Genomic DNA, 19,011 nt, shown 5'->3' with positions numbered 1-19,011 from the left:
ATTGTAGCAATCGGCTGAGAGACCTGATCTATGCAGTAGAAGCCGTTCCCTCCGAGATGGATATGGATCCACTGCAAAGGGGAGCTTCGGTTTCCTCTTTTCCCAAGGGCTTCTGCTGAACCGGAGCAAGCGCCTCACACACCCTGGAAAGAGTCGTGCCCCTTCCACATCGGAAGCTGCCCTGTAAAGAGGCAGACCGTTGGTCCGTCGACCCCAATACTGTCAACACGGACTGGCAGCAGCTCCCCAGATTCTCAGGCAGGAGTACATAAGTACAAATGTATTTCTGGAAAATTGAGTAATATGGACTTTTAATAGCAGGAAAAATATTTATAAAGAGCATTTGTACCCCTCTCTTCAGCCAGAAATGCTCTCAAAGTGGTTTACATTCGGAACCATTTTTTTCTTTAGTACAGGTTAGATATGCTGAAACCAAAATCTGTATGATTTTGTCCTATTTAGGGGTTTGGGAAACTGACTAGAAGATGAACGCCATAATTTTAAATCTCATGATTTTCCCAATGCACATAATGTCTTTGATTCGCGTGTACCGCTAATACTCTAGAGTGGATCGGGCTAGTTAAATACGAGTGCAATAAATATGATGTGATCACATAGCTCGAAGCTCATCTATTCCTATTTCGGCCCAGCGGCCGGAGGGTTAATTGCGCGAACACCAGGAAGCAGCGTCCTGGTTGCCCAAGTGAGGGCGGAAGCTTCAGCACGGCTTCCGCGAATCTACTGAGCATGCTCGAGTGACAGACACGCCAGTACCTGCTGTGTTCTGTGCACAGCTTGCGGATCTTTCCGGTTTCCCCACGTTACAGCTGGCGGGTGAGTAAAGGAAGGTAAAAGTGCTGCTGGGGATCTTGGAGATCTGTGGGCATTCGAGTTCTCCCGCACCAGCAAGGCTCTGGCACTTTTAACAGATTGCACTATAGGCAAAAAAAATAGCACGTGCGGATCTCTCGCTCCACCTGGACTAATGTATTGTTTAAAAAAATCTGTCACCATTGTCCCTTCTCACTTTTGCAGGGGATTCGTTATCGTCCACGTTTCACTCTGGATTGTACAGTGGTACCTCAGGTTACATATGCTTCAGGTTACATACACTTCAGGTTACAGACTCCGCTAACCCAGAAATAGTGCTTCAGGTTAAGAACTTTGCTTCAGGATGAGAACAGAAATCGTGCGGTGGCAGCAGGAGGCCCCATTAGGTAAAGTGGTGCTTCAGGTTAAGAACAGTTTCAGGTTAAGAACGGACCTCCGGAACGAATTAAGTACTTAACTAGAGGTACCACTGTATCGTTAAAAAAAATGGGGCAGGGGGGGAAAGGCAGGAGAGAGTTCCCACCCTAATTTGTAGAAATTAATAAATTAATAAAGATTTGTCTTTGCTTTGGTTGAGATTCCTGCACTGCCGGGGGTTGGATTCGATGACCCTTTGGGTTCCTTTCCTACATTACCTTGTCCAATCGTAGAATTGTACAGCTGGAAGGGACTCCTAATGTCATCTAGTCCAATCCCCTGCAATGCAGGAATCTCAGCTCGATCATGCAAGACAGATGGCCATTCAACCTCTGCTTTGAAATCCTCCCAGGAAGGAGAGTCCACAACGTCCTGAAGGAGTCCACTGTTGAACAGCTCTTGCATTTCTTAGAAGAGTTTGGATTTGATATCCCACTTTATCACTACCCGAAGGAGTCTCCAAGCAGCTAACCTTCTCCTTTCCCTTCCTCCCCCACAACAAACACTCTGTGAGGTGAGTGGGGCTGAGAGACTTCAAAGAAGTGTGACCGGCCCAAGGTCACCCAGCAGCTGCATGTGGAGGAGCAGAGACGCGAACCTGGTTCACCAGATTACAAGACTACCGCTCTTAACCACTGCACCATACTGGCTCTGCAAATATAATAATACAGTGGTACCTTGGGTTAAGTAGTTAATTTGTTCTGGAGGTTTGTTCTTAACTTGAAACTGTTCTTAACCTGAAGCACCACTTTAGCTAATGGGGCCTCCTGCTCCTTAACCCTGAAGTTAAGTGTTCCGGTTTGCGAAGAAAAAGAGAAGAAGAGTTTGGATTTGATATCCCGCTTTGTCACTACCCTAAGGAGTCTCCAAGCAGCTAACCTTCTCCTTTCCCTTCCTCCCCCACAACAAACACTCTGTGAGGTGAGTGGGGCTGAGAGACTTCAGAGAAGTTTGACTGGCCCAAGGTCACCCAGCAGCTGCATGTGGAGGAGCGGAGACGCGAACCCGGTTCCCCAGATTACGAGTCTATCGCTCTTAACCACTACACCACACTGGCTACACCCGCTAACCAAGAAGGAAGCAAACAGTGTTTTGTGTGACTCAACATTTATTGTAGTGAGGAAATCCATACAGAGACAAGGGAGTCAGCAGCAGGTGTTTGTGCCTGTGAGACAGAGATCCTATTACCTCTCTCCAGAATTTGTTCTTGCTGGTCTTCCTTATACAGGTTGTAGAAAACATGTGTTCCACATCCTAAACACATTACCAGAAACTTAATGCCACCAAAATGCATCCCACTTACATGGGAGGCATTGAGACCTAGTGATTATAGCCATGCCATAGTCCCCTTTATTCAACTACAACTTGCCCAAGTCAGTTCAAGCAACCACAGGGCAAGCAGCATTAAAGGAGGAGTGAAAGTCTGTATTTTTGCCTGTTGGACAGGAGAAATGAATTTTAGTAGGTTGGTGGTTCTCAGCCCTGCGTGATAAGCTTCCATTCCTGATTCACCAACTCTTTGAAGCTCCTTTGTATCCAATCACCTTCAGCAATAGTACATGCCAAGAATTAACTTGAAAAAGGGATTCTGGATAGACCTCAATAACTCATCAAGTTCCTACCTGGAGGAGGCAGGTGTGTGTTTATTTTGCAAGCGAGAAAGCGCTGAAAGAAACTGCAAGTGGGACTCTGAAGACCTGCAGAATCCGGAACGACTTCGGGGTCTCCACAAAGACTCTCTCTGACAATTCTTCAGTGACTCTGTTGAGAGATGAAGAGCAACAATTGCATAGTGGGATCTTTCTAGCTGAGCATTCCATTTTGGAACAGCAGCATAGATGCCTCCAGAACCTCACAAGTGACCCATGGTGGATGGTGGAACTTCTGTTTATAAAACCAACCCAGTACCGATGCCAAGGACAGACCAGAGCCGGAGCAGCCAACATGGTGTTGAAATGTGGACTACGACTCCCATCAACCCCAGCTGTGGCCAATGATCAGGGGTGATGTAGCCCAACAACATTTCAACAGGGTGCCACACTGGGTACCTCTTTAAACTAGAGGAAGAGCAGATTCAGATTATGGGTTTGGGGCCTGATTGATAATAATCAGGTGGGAAAGTTGCCAAGTAGAACAAAAAGTTGGGGTTCCAAGCAACTATTCTCAACATTGCCAATAATGGCAATGGTCCTGTAGCTTTTGCTCTTGCTAATGCAGAGTCGGCTGGTACACGTGACAAATGAGAAAAAGACGTTTGGGCAAATCTGATGCAACCCCACCCTCTGGATCACATCCTTTCTATCAAGGAAGCATTAAGCTATACTGGCTCCCAGTACATTTCCAAGCACAATTCAGGGTGCTGATGTTGGCCTTTAAAGCCCTAAACGGCCTCAGCCTGTATACCTGAAGGAGCGTCTCCACCCCCATCGTTCAGCACCGAGGGCTTTCTGGCGGTTCCCTCCCTGCGAGAAGTGAGATTACAGGGCCTTCTCAATGGTGGCACCCGCCCTGTGGAACGCCCACCCCTCAGTTGTCAAGGAAATAAACAACTACAGTGGTACCTCGGGTTACATACGCTTCAGGTTACAGACGCTTCAGGCTACAGACTCCGCTAACCCAGAAATAGTACCTCGGGTTAAGAACTTTGCTTCAGGATGGGAACAGAAATTGTGCTCTAGCAGCGCGGCGGCAGCAGGAAAAGTGGTGCTTCAGGTTAAGAACAGTTTCAGGTTAAGAACGGACCTCTGGAATGAATTAAGTACTTAAGCCAAGGTACCACGGTATCTGACTTTTAGAAGACATCTGAAGGCAGCCCTGTTTAGGGAAGTTTTTAATGTTTGATGTTTTTAATATTCTGTTGGGAGCCGCCCAGAGTGGCTGGGGAAACCCAGCCAGATGGGCGGGATATAATTTATTAATTATTATTATTACTACTATTATTATTATGGCGCCCACCTGAGAGGGGCCGGAACTGAGTTCTGGTGAGTTCCCACCAAAAAAAACCCCCTGCTTGTAGTATAAATACACACACACACACCAAGTTACCTGGGTTGGGGGCATTCAGCTCGGCCTAGCAAAGTCTCCTTGTTCCGTTACTCCCCTTTCCTTTTGGACCACCTGGTTTGTGGAGGTGCAGATGTCTCTTGAGGGCGGGACGGTGGAAGAAGCCTTTGTTGCACTCATTGCAGAGGAAAGGCGGCTTCTTGGAATGGATCCTCCGGTGCCGGGCCAGCTTGGAGCTGGAAATGAACTTCTTGCTGCACTCGGCGCAGCCGTACGGCCTCTCGCCGGTGTGGGTCCTCTCGTGCGTGTTGCGGCTGGACAGGTGGCTGAAGCACTCGCCACACTCACGGCAGGCGTGAGGCTTTTCCCCGGTGTGCGTCCTCCGGTGCCTGTTGAGGTTCGAGACGTACCGGAAGTTCTTCCCGCAGTGGAGGCAGGTGTAGGGCATCTCCCCGGTGTGGACTCTCAGGTGCTTTACCAGGTCAGAGCTCTGCGCAAAGCTCTTCCCGCACTCGGGGCACTCGTAGCCCCAGGCCGCGCCACCGGCCTGGTGGTTCCTCTGGTGGATGAGCAGGCTGCGGTGCTGCCTGAAGGTTTGCCCGCACTCGGAGCACAGGAAAGGCATCTCGCCGGTGTGGATTCTCTGGTGAATGAGGAGGTTGGAGCGCTGGGCAAAGCATTTCCCGCACTCGGAGCACAGGTGGGGCCTCAACCCGGCGTGGAGCTGCTGGTGTTTGAGGAGGTTCGAACTCTGGCGGAAGCACCTCCCGCACTGAGGGCAGTGGTAAGGGGTCTCCCCTGTGTGGATTCTCAGGTGAATGGTGAGGCTCGACTGCTGAGTGAAGCGCTTCCCGCAGTTCAGGCACTGGAAGGGCCTCTCGCCCGTGTGGATTCTCTGGTGAGTCAAGAGGCTCGGGCCTCGGCGGAAGCACTTGCCACATTCCAGGCACTGGTAGCTCTTCTGGGCTGGCTGGGCTGTGGAAAGAATGGCGGCCTCCGTCTCTACCTTGATGCTGGGCTGCCCTCTGGCTTCGTTGCTAGGGGGTTCCATTGTTCACTGAAATTATAGGGAAGAATGGGAAGTTTGTTATTATTATTATTTGAATTTATATACTGCCCTATACGGCCTCGGTCCAGTATACCTGAAGGAGTGTCTCCACCCCCATCGTTCTGCCCGAACGCTGGGGTCCAACGCCAAGGGCCTTCTGGTGGTTCCCTCACTGCGATAATCCAAGTTACAGGGAACCAGGCAGAAGGCCTTCTCGGTAGTGGCACCCGCCCTGTGCAACGCCCTCCCACCAGATGTTAAAGAGAAGAACTACCACCAGACTTTTAGAAGACATCTGAAGGCAGCCCTGTTCAGGGAAGCTTTTAATGTTTCTCCCATGTGTGGATACTTGTTTGCTGTAACTTGTGGAACTCTGAGTAAAATCGTCACTTATTTCCAAAGTTGAGTGTCTGTGATTTATTCTAGCCTAAGTAATTTTGTGGGGAACGTTTGTTTAAAGGTGGGTGAGGGTGATAAAAATCTAAACAAGTTTTAATGTGTTTGGAGCAATCACCATTGTGCTAATTCCACTACGAGAGAGTAAGAATCTCTCAAACCTCTCTCTCTGACAATATTGTGGAGTTTATTAGAAGTGACGGGCAAGAGAAGCTCTTTAAGAAGCCAATAGATCTCTTTCCATGAGTTCCCTGGACTCCAGTTCCTAAAAGTGCACATGCCAACCTATACACCTCTTTCCCTTTTATCTAGGCTCCCCATTTAACTAGAGTTGGGGGCAAGGCATTGTCTGTTGGAAACAAGCACTTTGCGTGTTTCCCAATAACTTAAGATCCCTGCTCAATCAGGCCTTTGGCTCATCTATTCCAGCACCCTTTTCTCAAAACGGCCAACCAGATGCCTAAGGAAAATCTGCAAGCAGGATCGAAGCAGAACAACACCCTCCCTCTCTGTGGTTTGCAAGAAGCATTTCTGCTATGGAGGCCAAGCTGCTAAAAGCACAGGAGCTCCTTTGAACCAGAATGGGAAATATTCCCTTTGCCCTGAGCACCTCCAAGCCCCATCTACTACCAGCGCTTCTCTGCTGATGAGCAGACCGTGTTGCTCTCCCCACCTGAGCAGGGGGCAAGTGAGGAGCAGACAGCAGTCACTTTCTCGTGTGGGAGGCCGCTAGCCCTTTAAGACCAACCTTGGATGACTGGCAACTGAAGCTGATTTGGCGCTCTTGCGCAACCAAGCCGCTTCCTTTCAAAACTGAACTTTTTTTGCAATAGGGAAAGCAATAGGAAAACGCTCTGGAAAGCAAGCTATCAAACCGCCCCACAAACCTTGTGCAAACAAATCAGTTTGCAAGCTGAATAAAGAGGCGGTTTGGAAAACGGTGAACGAGAATGAATGAAATTATGAATGAAGATGGTGCACACTTACATGAGAGTATATGGGGGGGGGTTATTTAGCATGCAAGAATAGATGGGCAGGGGGCTAAGCTTTGGGCGTGTGTTACAAATAATGAATGGATAAGGAGAAAAAGAGAAAAGGAGTGTCCCTCTGCAATACTGGCATATGTTCCTCACTATCACTTCCCCTTCTGCTAATATTGCCCCAACCTTCAAAAAAAGTTACCCTCCCCTGCTTTAAAGGGATGGGCCATAATTCAGTGGACGGCATCTGTGCTTTCTTTTAAATGCAGAATATTCCAGTTTCAACTCCCAGCACCTCCAAGTAGGACTAAGGGAGACAGCCCTGTCTGAAATCCTGGATAAGAGCTGCTACCATGGGCTACAATGAGCTGCAGATAGACCAGGGATCTGACTCAGTGGAAAATAACTTCCTGCATTCCTAAGGCAGAAAAGTCAAGGTCTTTATGATAAAAAATGTAGAGTGCAGGAACAGAGGGGGATGGGAACCCCATATCGCAGTGCCTTCAGAATGAAGCAGCCGTGGGACACAGAACACAGAGGAGAAAACCTTAATATAATCTACTATTTTTTATCACCTGTCCTTCACAGGTCACAACAATTGAAACGCAATATTCAAAACGGTTTAAAGCAAGCAGAGAAGCTCCCAGTTTGTCTTTTGGTTCCTTAGGGAAACGTGCAGAAGGAACAATTAATCGGAAACAGAGTATCAGCAACAATAAGCAAAGTTAGAAAACAGCACCTCCTTTCAGAGGCTCTCAAATAAGGAGCAGGTAATAATATCTCACTCACCTAAGTCAGATTTTTTCCTCTGTAGGCACTACTGTTTTTTGTTGCCTTCTCTTCTAGGTCAGGGTCTTCTAGAAGAGACCTAAAAGTGGGATGGGGTGAGTTTTATAGACCTTCTAAGGTGGGGTTGTGTGCTAGCAGGTGGTGGTGAAGGGTTTGCCTCGCAGGAAGGCTTTTCCATTAGCTGGGTCAGTTCTGCAGAAATTTCTTAAAGTAAAGTGACAGAAATGAAAGAGAAACGAAAGAGCGCAAAGTATAATGGATCGATTGTTGACGGGGTGGGGGTTCAAATCCCTGGAGAAAAGCCCCCTCTCAGTGTGTGTATGCAGAGGATACAAGTGCAAGGTTCTAAAAAAATTAAAATAAATCAATATTTTAAGCAGGGTGGGAGATTTCCATTTTTTTACTTTTACACAGGAGCATGAAAGAAAATTTAAAAAAGAAGGGTGAGAGTAAGAATAAAGCCAATTTTTTGGGGGGGGGGACAGATGAAAAACTGTGGGGAGACTCGACAGAGGGGTTTATGGAGTTAGAGATGCCTGCTTAATGGTACCTGCAATAGGTTAGGAGTTGTCACTTGTTAAAATTAGCCCCCCCCCTCTTGAAATACTTAAGATATGCAGGATGTACAGTGCAGTCCCATGTATGTCTACTCAGAAGTAAGTCCCACCAAGTTCAGTGGGGCTTACTCCCAGGTAAGTGGGCGCAGGGCTGCAACACCAAACAAGTGAAGTCCCTTCTCCCATCACTTTCTCTCATGCCAGGAAAAAACTTCACTAGCCATATATAAGAATGTACACCCATATACCCAGGGGGAAATCCCTTATGCAGATCTTAACATCCTTACTGGGACATAGGGGAGGAGCAACCCTTGCACATATTCCCTCCCCCCCCCCATCACTGAATCACAGAATTGTAGAATTGGAATGGACCAAGAGTGTCATTTAGTCTCAACATTTTGCAATGAATCTTTTGTCCAATGTGCATCTCGAACCCACGACCCTGAGATTAAGTGTCTCATGCTCTACTGACTGAGCTGTCACAGCTTTCTCTACCAATTTCTTTTATTGTTCTTGTTTTTTGTGCACGCCCCTTGGATACATTTGGTTGCAGGGCAGTTTAGAAAGAAAGAAAGAAAGAAAGAAAGAAAGAAAGAAAGAAAGAGAGAGAGAGAGAGAGAGAGAGAGAGAGAGAGAGAAAGAAACCCTATATTCTGAGATATGGAAACTCTTGTCCCCGAAGAACAGACACCACACATTATGGAAGTGGGTCTTAACAAAACAAAAAATAAAATAAAATAAAAAACCTTCCAGTAGCACCTTAGAGACCAACTAAGTTAGTTCTTGGTATGAGCTTTCGTGTGCATGCACACTTCTTCAGATACACTAGGTCTTGTACAACCTCTAGCCCAATTCCTTGCTCCATAACAGGAAGTCCAAGGCTAGAAGGCACAGGGCAGCCCCAGGCTGCATGGAATTCCATATTCTCCCATACAAAGCTGCCCAGTCTCTGAAATCCTCAGGGAGGGGAGGCTCATCACCCTCACAGGCACACTAGGAGGGTGGGTGGGATGCAGGACAGAGCCTTCTCGGTGGTTGCTCCCAGGCTTTGGAACTCCTTCCCTCAAGAAACTAGACTGGCTGCCTCTTTGTTCTTCCACTGGCAGGTGCAGACTGTTTTGTTCCAACAGGCCTTTGGGAACTGACAGCTTTTAAAGGAAAAACCACACTGTTTTCATTACCTGCCTTTCCACAGAGTTTCTTTAATTCTGTTAGAGTTTAATTCTATCAGAGTTTACAAGAAGGGAGATTCTGGTTAAACATTATGGAGTAACTTTCTGGTCTCTCTCTGGAGGTGGTGGACTCTCCTTCCTAGGAACAGAGGTTGGATGGCCATCTGTCATGGATGCTCCAGTTGAGATTCCTACATTGCAGGAGGTTGGGCTAGATGACCCTCAGGGTCCCTCCCAATTATACAATTCTAATTGCTTTTTGGTTGTTTGTATTTTATCCATGTTAGCCTAGTCTGGGGGAAAGATGGAACATTAATATTAACAAGGAGAACAGAGCACACATCCCCACAAACAATGCTTGTCTGATGTGGGGCTGCCCTTGAGACTGACCCACAAATTCCAGCGGGTGCAGAATGCCGTGGTGAGACTTTTTACGGGGTCCCCGCAGTGGGATCACATTCACCCAGTGTTATACCAGCTGCACTGGCTCCCGGTGGAGTACAGGATCAGGTTTAAGGTGCTGGTTTTAACATTTAAAGCCCTATACGGCCTAGGACTCTGGTACATACGGGACTGCCTCTCCTGGTATGTCCCACGGAGGACCTTACGCTCTTCAAACAAAAACATCTTGGAGGTCCCGGGCCACAGGGAGGCTGGGCTGGCCTCAACCAGAGCCAGGGCTTTTTCGGCTGTGGCTCCGATCTGGTGGAACGCTCTGTCACAAGAGACTAGGGCCCTGTGGGACTTGACATCTTTCCGCAGGGCCTGCAGGACAGAGCTGTTCCACCAGGCCTTTGGCCAGGGCACAACCTGACCCCCTCCTTCTGTAATCCTCACAGAACTCTAGCCCAATGGTTGCCATTAATTTGATTTTGAATTGATTTCAGAATGAAATGATTTTAGAATGCATTACAATTAATTGATTGTGATTTTATGTAAATTGTGTTACTTTTATTGTTGATAGCAGCTCTGAGCCCGGCTTCGGCTGGGGAGGGCAGGATATAAATAAAATTTTATTATTATATTATTTTTATTATTGTCTATCAGCCTGTGTTCATGTTCAGAGATCTGGTCTCTTTAGACTGAATGACCAAAAGGCACTCATGCGGCTGCAACTTTCTCGCCGAGCCGGACTCTCTCCCACACACCGAGAAAATTATCCCAAAGTGGAAAGCTGTTCCTACACGGCTCCCTGCGTCATTTGCCGGGGGGGGGGGGCAGAGATCCTGCCTTTGTGCATTAATGCAAGCGGGGGGGGGGGGGGCAGCGGGGTTGGTTTTCTTAAAGGCGCACGTGCGCCCGAAGTTGGTGCCCCGTCTTCGGGCCGCGCACCAAGCTGTCCTCCTCCTCCTCCTCCTCCTCCTCCTCTTTCTCCCGGCTCGGAGCTTGGCCGGGTTGCAATCGGGAATGGACAGCCGGCAGGAAGGGGCTGGAGCCCAGCGCCCGAGTGGGAGGAGCCGCTGCGGGAGCGGACGACGCGGGGGCGAGAGAGGGGGCGAGGAGCGGATCGAGGCCGCTGGGCTCCCGAGGCGCTGCTGGGGAGGTTTGCGCGCAAGGCGCACGGGTCGGGTGCGCTCAGCCAGCGCTGGGGCCGCTTTTGGAGAGGGCCCCAAACAAGACCCCTCTCCTTCCAAAAAAAGACCCCTTGGCTCCTCATCTGCTCCCCCCACCGTCCATCCCTGGCTTTACCAGAGCCCAAGGGAGATCGGGAAACTGGCTCTCTCTCCCCTCCTTCCTCCCACATCCCCGCGGGGGGGGGGGGTCTGCGGCTCTTTAACCCCTGAGCAGCTGGAGCGACGTCCGCGGTAAATGCGGCAGGAGAAGAGGGAGACTTGGCGAGGGTCCCACCCCCACCCAAGGCAAGGGGAAAGCGCTTTTCTTCTTCTTTTGCACTCCTGAGGGGTTGGGGGGTGCGACGGGGCGGGCATCTCCCGACACTCGAGGAGAGGGCGAGGGAGGGAGGCGAGGGATCCCGGGCAGGCTGGGCTTGTGACTCTTTGGGGTACGCGCTGCAGCCTGGGGGGGTGGGGTGGGGTCTCGTCGCGATGGTCTTCCAGTCAAGGGATCGAGCATCTCCGCCGCTCGCTCCCGTACGTCTTGCAGCATCAGATGTCCCCAGACCGCTCGCTGCACCACTTGTGGGGAATGAATGGACAAAGGAGGAATCGGACGGTGGGTGCCAGTCCGTGGGTGCGAGTAGGTCGCTTCAGGGCAGGGATCTCGGGGGCGAGGAGACGCAGGAACGGGGATCCTGCACCTTTAATAGTTGTGTAGCGGAGGGAATGTCGGCAGATGACATTGCTACAGCTGCTGCAATTGCCTTTTCCGCGCTGCTGTTAAAGGCGCACGAGCCCCCTTCTCTCTTTCCGCCTAGAGATCCCCACCCAGCCGAAGCACTAAGGATCATTCTGTAGGGTGAGCAGATGGAGAGAAGGAAAGGGAGTCTGGCCAGGTGCTGCCAGAAAAGCCATAGAGTTGGAAGGGACCCGAGGATCATCTAGTCCAACCCCCTGCAATATGCAGTTGTCCCATATGGGGACCTGCAACCTTGGCGCCATCATCGGCACCACGCTCTGGCCAGCTGAGCTATCCAGGCTGAGCCATCCCAGCTGAGATATTGGGACACTTCTCTTGTCTGTGGCATTTCTAGCCTCCCTTTCTTCCAAGGAGCTCAAAGTGCTCTATGTGAGAAAGGGCTGTCCCTCAGTGGGGCAGGACACCTGCTTTCCAGCCAGGTTCAGCCACTGACATCTGCAGGAAGGTCTGGAACTAGAGTCACTGCCAGTCAGAGTAGGCACTAATGAGCTTTATGGAGCTAGACGGTCTCATTCAGCATGACTTTATTTATTTATTTCTATTAATAATTTCCACATAACAAATTATCAGAACATTCCCTATTCATCATTTCCCCCTTTTTTCCCCCCACCCCTCTTCAAACCCTACTCCCCAAGAGACTACCCTCACTCCTCTCTCTGATTTCTCAGCACATATTATTCTCTGCATGCTCTAAAAATTATACACATCCTTACATTATCTATCTATCTACCATGTTACCAACCAATAAGTTTGTGTATGTTTATTCAAAGCCTGCCGAGGAGTCCAATTCATTTTGTTGTCTTTTTAGAAAAATTGTAAAAAAGCTCCCATTCTTCCTTAAAGTCACAGCTGTCCCAGCATAAGGTGACTTTACGTTCTCTCCTCGTTTTATCCTCAGCAACAACCCTGTGAGGTGGCTTAGGCTAAGACAGCGTGACTGCCTCCAGGTCACCCACTGGGCTTTGTGATGGAGCTGGGCGTTTAAACTTGGCTTTCCCCACTCCTGAGTCTAAATATGCATGACACAAACGAATGCCTAGAATCCTAGCATTGTAGAGTTGGAAGGGAGCCCAAGGGTCATCTAGACCAGTGTTTCCCAACCTTGTGCCTCCAGATGTTTTTGGCCTACAACTCCCATCATCCCTGACCACTGGTCTTGCTAGCTAGGGATGATGGGAGTTGTAGGCCAAAAACATCTGGAGGCACAAGGTTGGGAAACACTGATCTAGACCAACGCCCTGAAAAGCAGGGATGTTTTGCCCACAGCTGCCCCAGCGGCCACCAGCCTTCTGGTTAACATCCAGACTCACAGACCCATTGTGCCACTATTTCCCCGGTTTATAACTCCTCCCTCCCTTTACCTCTGCTGTCTCCTCTAGTTTGAATTTCAAATTGTGGGCTGCTCCAGGCAGGGATCTTACTTGCTTGTGCTTTGTGAAGCACCGTGCATATTGACGACACAGTACAATTTAGAAGATTATAAAAATTCTGCAAGAGATTTCCATCTCCACTCTCGCCCAGCCTCAGTTTTGTAGCATTTGCTTATGGAGAACCTGGATTGGCTGTGCAACTAATATGCCTGCACTGTAACTACGTCCCTAGAATTGATAGGGAGAGTAAGAAAAAGAGGGAACTGGTACACTTACTGGGTTAAAAACAAACAAACAGCTGGGCTAACATAAGAAGAGAGCCAGTGGTCCTTGTAATCCAGCTTCCTGTGTTCACTCTGGCCTAACATTCACCTTTGTGGACCCTGCAAAGGAGGACCTGAGCAGAAGAGCCCTCTCCCTTCCTGCTATTTCGGAAGCATTACTGTCTCTGATTGGGGAGGCAGGGCATAGCCATAGCTGGGGTTCTGTTTAGCATGTTGAATTGCTAGGCACTAAAAGGACTGCACATGGCAGAAATGGGCAGAAAATGTATATTGTATGCTTATAATAATTTATGCCCTGCCCTCCCCAGCCAGAGCTAGGCTCAGGGCAGCTAACACCAATAATATGACAGTAAAAACATAATAGGGGAAAAAGAAAAAAACAACAAACCAATTTAAAATGCAGCCTCGTTTTAAAAGTAGCCGATAAATCAAGACCATAAGGGGAGGGAAACATAATGGTCAGACTGAGTCCAAACCAAAGGCCAGGCGGAACAGCTCTGTCTTGCAGGCCCTGTAGAAAGATTTCAAGTCCTGCAGGGCCCTAGTCTCTTGTGACAGAGCGTTCTGCCCAAGTCGGGGCCAGTACCGAAAAGGCCCTGGCCCTAGTTGAGACCAATCTAACCACTTGCGACCTGGGACCTCCAAAATGTTGTCATTTGTGGACCTTAAGGTCCTCTGCGGGGCCTACCAGGAGAAGCATTGATACCTCTGGACAACTGATAATGGCGCGTAATAGCACTGTGTTTTCGGTAGGTTCTGATCACCTTGTAAACAAAAGTTTAAATGAAGATGGGAAGGGGGGTAGTAGTTTTGGGGTCTGGGGCAAAAGACCCCCCGGGACTTTCAGGCTCCCTGGGTCACCCTCTCAAGCGATGCCCCTGGTCAAAGGTATGTCATGAGCCTGAAATGGATGAAGGACAAGTGATCTGGAGTAAAATCTCTGTTCTTTCCCAGCAGGTGAAAAATGCTGAGTGAGAGCGAGGCACAGACATCTCTCCAGGAAAGAACCGAGCAGGAGATTCTGCAAGACGCTTTGCCGGAAAAACCAGGTGCCGACGTTTCCCAAGGCCTTGATCGAGAGGAAGGCCGTGCGATTCAGTGCAATCCTGAATTGCCGTTGCCGTGCCCGCCAAAGAAGAGGAAGCGCAAGACCTCCTGTCGCGAGGAAACTGCCCTTGATCTCAGCAAGAGAACAGTGAAGAAGAAGAAGGTTCCCCAGCCGGCGAAATCCTACAACTGCCCCGATTGCGGGAAATGTTTCAAGCGGTGCTCCCCTCTCATAAGGCACCGGAGGACCCACACCGGGGAAAAACCCTACGTCTGCCGTGTGTGTCTGAAATGCTTCAGCGACGGCTCTGCCCTCGTGAAACACCGGAGGATCCATGCAGGAGAGAAGCCTTACACCTGTCCCGAGTGCGGGAAAAGCTTTTCCCAGAGCTCGACCCTTATTGCACATCAGAGAATCCACACGGGCGAGAAGCCCTACAAATGCCCCGTGTGTGGGAAAGGCTTCAGCGTCAGCTCCAACCTTGTGGCTCACCAGCGGATTCACACGGGGGAGAAACCTTACGAGTGCTCCTTCTGTGAGAAGAGCTTTCTTGTCAGCTCGCACCTGATCAGGCACCAGAGGATCCACACGGCGGAAAAGCCGTACATTTGCCGGGAGTGCGGCGAGTGCTTCACGCAGAGCTCTCACCTGGTCGTCCACAAGAGAATCCACACGGGGGAGAAACCTTATCTGTGCGCCGTGTGCGGGAAGAACTATCGGGGGATCTCGGACTTCATTCTGCACCAGAGAATCCACACAGGTGAGAAGCCGTACACCTGCCTGGAGTGCGGGAAGAGCTTCCGCCAGAGCTCCTGTCTAACGAAACACCAGAGAATCCACACGGGAGAAAAACCTTACGAGTGTCACGAATGTGGGAAGAGTTTCAATCGGAATTCGCATCTTACAAGGCACCAGAAAATTCATACGGGGCAGAGGAACGCCAGGCAGGTGCTTATCAAATAAAAGTCTTCCGTTCTGAAATGGAAAGTTAGGCTCATTGTCATCACTGGCATTTAGCGAGGAGAAAGTCTAGCTGGTGGACATTTCCCTATCTATTGCTGTAGCCTTTGTTGTACCATCCTGCACCGTGGATGTCTCTAAAGGAATCCAAGATTTCCCCAGAACCATAGCTGTCAACTTCTCCCTTTTCTTGCGAGGAATCCTATTCGGAATAAGGGAATTTCCCTTTAAAAAAGGGAAACTGACAGCTGTGCCCAGAACTTGATCTGCTGCTGCTGTTAACCTTGTCGTATGAATATGGTTAATCTAATTGTTGTTGCTTTCAGAACAAGAGTTTTTGGGGCAACTGTATCCCTGCATCCATAACAGAAAAGCTGTGCTTGCGGACCTGCCGGCTTATGTTTTCCTCTTAGACTGTAAGGCGTGAGATACTCTTAATGGTCTTCCCAAGAATTCATGGAATGTTTTGCTTATTCCTAGGAGGTGAACTTGAAATGGACACTCTCATGGTGAGAATTCTAGTCTTCCTCGCTCTGGGGTATTCAAATGCACCTAGATCGCACCATTTCACAAGATAAGCTGGGCTTGAAGAAGAAGAAGAAGAAGAAGAAGAAGAAGAAGAAGAAGAAGAGTTTGGATTTGATATCCCGCTTTATCACTCCCCTTAAGGAGTCTCCAAGCGGCTAACAATCTCCTTTTCCCTTCCTCCCCCACAACAAACACTCTGTGAGGTGAGTGGGGCTGAGAGACTTCAGAGAAGTGTGACTGGCCCAAGGTCACCCAGCAGCTGCATGTGGAGGAGCGGAGACGCGAACCCGGTTCACCAGATTACGAGACTACCGCTCTTAACCACTACACCACAGTGGCTCTGCACAATCCCTGGTGCAAAATGCTCTGACTGTTACTAGCAAGCCCCTTTTCCAGTCAAGACTAAGAAAGGAGGATTTGCCAAACTCTACACAACAAGCAAAGGCAGAAGTTGAAGGACATGGGTCTTTGTACAACAGTGGTTCCCAAACCTGCTTCTGCACTGCCTCACTGACCGCCTGGAAATCGCTTAGGGTTTTGGTTGACCATCTACTGATTTTCTTCTGCCTGTTGTAGCAATTGTGCTGTGCTAAACGCTGAATGGTTTTTCGTTGCATTTTCAGTGCTTCTGTCGAATTGCAATTTGAATGCAATAATATACAATGTTAGAAATAAGAGACGCAATAAAAAAAAAATACAGCTGAAAATTACAGCAAATGTTTAACATGCTGCAGACCACCTGAATGAAGCGTGTTGATCACTTGTGGTCCACAGACCACAGTTTGGGATCGCCTCTTCCAGATCAAAAACCAGCTTGCTATATCCAGGAGCAGTATAGCTGTCCGTCCTCTCTAACCTCACCTTCTTTGGGTTGCAATTCTAAATTCCCTCTCTAGGGAGTAAGTTACAAGAAAGGAGATTCGGACTAAACATCAGGAACAACTTTTTGACAGTTAAGAACTGTTTGACAGTGGAACGGTCTCCCTCAGGAGGTGATGGACTCTCCTTTCCTTGGAGGTTTTTAAGCAGAGGTCGTATGGCCGTCTGTCAGGGATGCTTTAGTTGAGATTCCTGCATTGCAGGGGGTTGGACTAGATCAGTGTTTCCCAACCTTGAGTCTCCAGCTGTTTTCGGACTACACTTCCCATCATCCCTGACCACTGGTCCTGCTAGCTAGGGATTATGGGAGTTGTAGTTCAAAAACAGCTGGAGCCCCAAGGTTGGGAAACACCGGACTAGATGACCCTTAGCATCCCTTGAAGCTCTACAATTCTGTGATTCTGTCTGCTGTTCTTAACACCCAGGAGACTCTGTAGGGGAGAAGGCATTTGGGGCTTGAGCCACTTAGGGCTGCAAACACTATCATCAGCATCGTGAGTTTTGCCTGGAAGAAGAAGAGAAGAAGAGTTTGGATTTGATATCCCACTTTATCACTATCCGAAGGAGTCTCCAAGCAGCTAACATTCTCCTTTCCCTTCCTCCCCCACAACAAACACTCTGTGAGGTGAGTGAGGCTGAGAGACTTCAGAGAAGTGTGACTGGCCCAAGGTCACCCAGCAGCTGCATGTGAAGGAGCGGAGACGCGAACCCGGTTTCCCAGATTACAAGACTACCGCTCTTAACTACGACACCATACCGGTTTTGGAAACAAAGTGGCTTGCAGAAAGCTTTGGTGAATGACAGAAATGGCAGGCATTTTGCATCTTGTTGTTGGTCCATTGGCGTTGATAAGGACCTGTATGCCACCTGATGCCAATCGCACTTACACTGAAGTAACTTCCCCTGACCTCACAGAAGCAACTACAGATGGGATGACAGTAGGAATTGCAGAGGCTTAGGGGATGTAGCGTATATTATGTGGAGAACTGGTTGATTTCTCTTACTGTGAGCAGTGAAAGATTAACAATTAAAGAGATGTTTGTCAAAGTAATATGATTATGATCTTTCTGCAGTGCCTTTAACAAATGCATCACAGACAAAACATGCAGCTTGTGTCATCTCCATGCTGGAAAAGCTGCATCTGTTGAACGTCTGCCTGCTATGCTGGTGCTAAAGGATGGAACAAACAAACCAGCAGCCCTAGTTAGTGCAAAAGCATTTAACTGTTTCCGTTCCTGTGGAGCACCGATGAAAATGATTGAAGCACATATTTTCTTGCACCTGTTATTTTAGAAAAAAACAAACTAATGAAACTCCACTCTGAAGCAGAACAAAATATACAATATCCATGTTCAGGTTCTCTAAAGTGATGGTTCTCATTCACACTGTTTAGGATTGTTATCAGTTTGGATTGTGGGGTTTTGTGTGTGTGTGTGTGTGTGTGTGTGTGTGTGTGTGTGTGTGTGTGTTTTCCCTTTCAGTTTTTATGCCTTCCTCCTTCATTTGTGGGGAGATAAATGTGACTGGACTCCTTACATTATTTTGGGAAGAATTGAGTTTTAAAAAACCATGCAACCTGTGAATCTTGCCACATTTACAACGGTCACAAATAACCATAAACTGTATGATCATTCAATAAACAAATGCAGTGTTTTATAGTGTGCTTTGATTCTCATAATAATCTTCTGAGTAAGGCTGGGGGAATGAGAATTCCTGGATCTCGATGAAACCTACAAAACGTTACCAGATTTGAAGTGGGAGGTTTGTGCTGTGCTTTTCAGTTCATGAGAAAGTGAGAAAGGAAGTACCCATAAGAAGAGCCCTGCTCCATTGGCCTGAAAGCCCAGCTAGCGCAACATCCTCTTTCCTGCAGTGACCAATGAGAAGCCTCCAGGAAACCCACAAGTAGGCCATGAGCACAGTAGCCTCCTCTTGCTGTTGCTCCCCAGCAGCTGGCATTCAAAGCTTTGCTGCCTCTGATCCTGGAGGTAATAATGATAATGATAATAATAATTAAAAAAAAATATTTATACCCCGCCTCCCCAGCCAAGGCTGGGCTCAGGGCGGCTAACAAGCAATAATAAAAACAAGTTGAATGAATACAACTTAAAAACAAGATTAAAATACAACATTAAAATATTAAAATGCAGCCTCATCACAGGAGGAGAAAGGAAAAAGAAAGAGGTGGAGGGAATCAAATTGGCTCCAAGCCAAAGGCCAGGCGGAACAACTCTGTCTTACAGGCCCTGTGGAAAGAAATCAGATCCTTGCAGGGCCCTGGTCTCATGAGGCAGAGCGTTCCACCAGGCCGGAGCCAGTGTTGAGAAGGCCCTGGCTCTGGCTGAGGCTAATCTGACTTCCTTAGGGCCTGGGACCTCTAGGGCAGTGTTTCCCAACCTTGGGCCTCCAGCTGTTTTTGGACTACAATTCCCA

The 19,011-nt window shown here is 48.6% G+C and overlaps 2 protein-coding genes and 1 long non-coding RNA gene across 4 annotated transcripts in view; 2 read left to right on the top strand and 1 right to left on the bottom strand.

Moving 5' to 3' along the window:
• The window catches only part of LOC310838291, a 51,740-nt gene extending 33,506 nt beyond the window's left edge, over window positions 1–18,234 (top strand). Inside the window, exon 2 of the long non-coding RNA XR_014560895.1 lies at window positions 16,950–18,234. This is a non-coding gene — a long non-coding RNA (uncharacterized lncRNA). The remainder of the gene's footprint in view (window positions 1–16,949) is intronic.
• Window positions 729–18,234, top strand: LOC310837854 (uncharacterized protein). Of its 2 annotated transcripts, XM_083725042.1 has the most exons (4): window positions 729–834; window positions 7,264–7,445; window positions 14,118–16,798; window positions 16,939–18,234. In XM_083725042.1, exon 3 carries the CDS (start codon window positions 14,128–14,130, stop codon window positions 15,172–15,174), a length of 1,047 nt encoding a protein of 348 aa, XP_083581168.1. In that variant the 5' UTR covers window positions 729–834; window positions 7,264–7,445; window positions 14,118–14,127; the 3' UTR covers window positions 15,175–16,798; window positions 16,939–18,234. The 2 variants fall into 2 exon arrangements, with proteins under 2 accessions (XP_083581168.1, XP_083581167.1); XM_083725041.1 differs by lacking the exons at window positions 729–834; window positions 7,264–7,445 and adding an exon at window positions 10,485–11,052.
• LOC310837876 (uncharacterized protein) lies at window positions 2,076–5,379 on the bottom strand. The gene is made up of 2 exons (XM_083725084.1): window positions 4,294–5,379; window positions 2,076–3,009 (listed from the first exon to the last, which is right to left on the bottom strand). Exon 1 carries the CDS (start codon window positions 5,300–5,302, stop codon window positions 4,319–4,321), a length of 984 nt encoding a protein of 327 aa, XP_083581210.1. The 5' UTR covers window positions 5,303–5,379; the 3' UTR covers window positions 2,076–3,009; window positions 4,294–4,318.
• Window positions 18,235–19,011: the final 777 nt, after the last annotated feature.

The sequence above is a fragment of the Podarcis gaigeae genome (assembly GCF_964106915.1).
Source record: "Podarcis gaigeae genome assembly, chromosome: 2".
Lineage (NCBI taxonomy): Eukaryota > Metazoa > Chordata > Lepidosauria > Squamata > Lacertidae > Podarcis > Podarcis gaigeae.
Note: the sequence above shows the minus strand (reverse complement) of the source record. Positions and strands in the feature narration are given on the sequence as shown.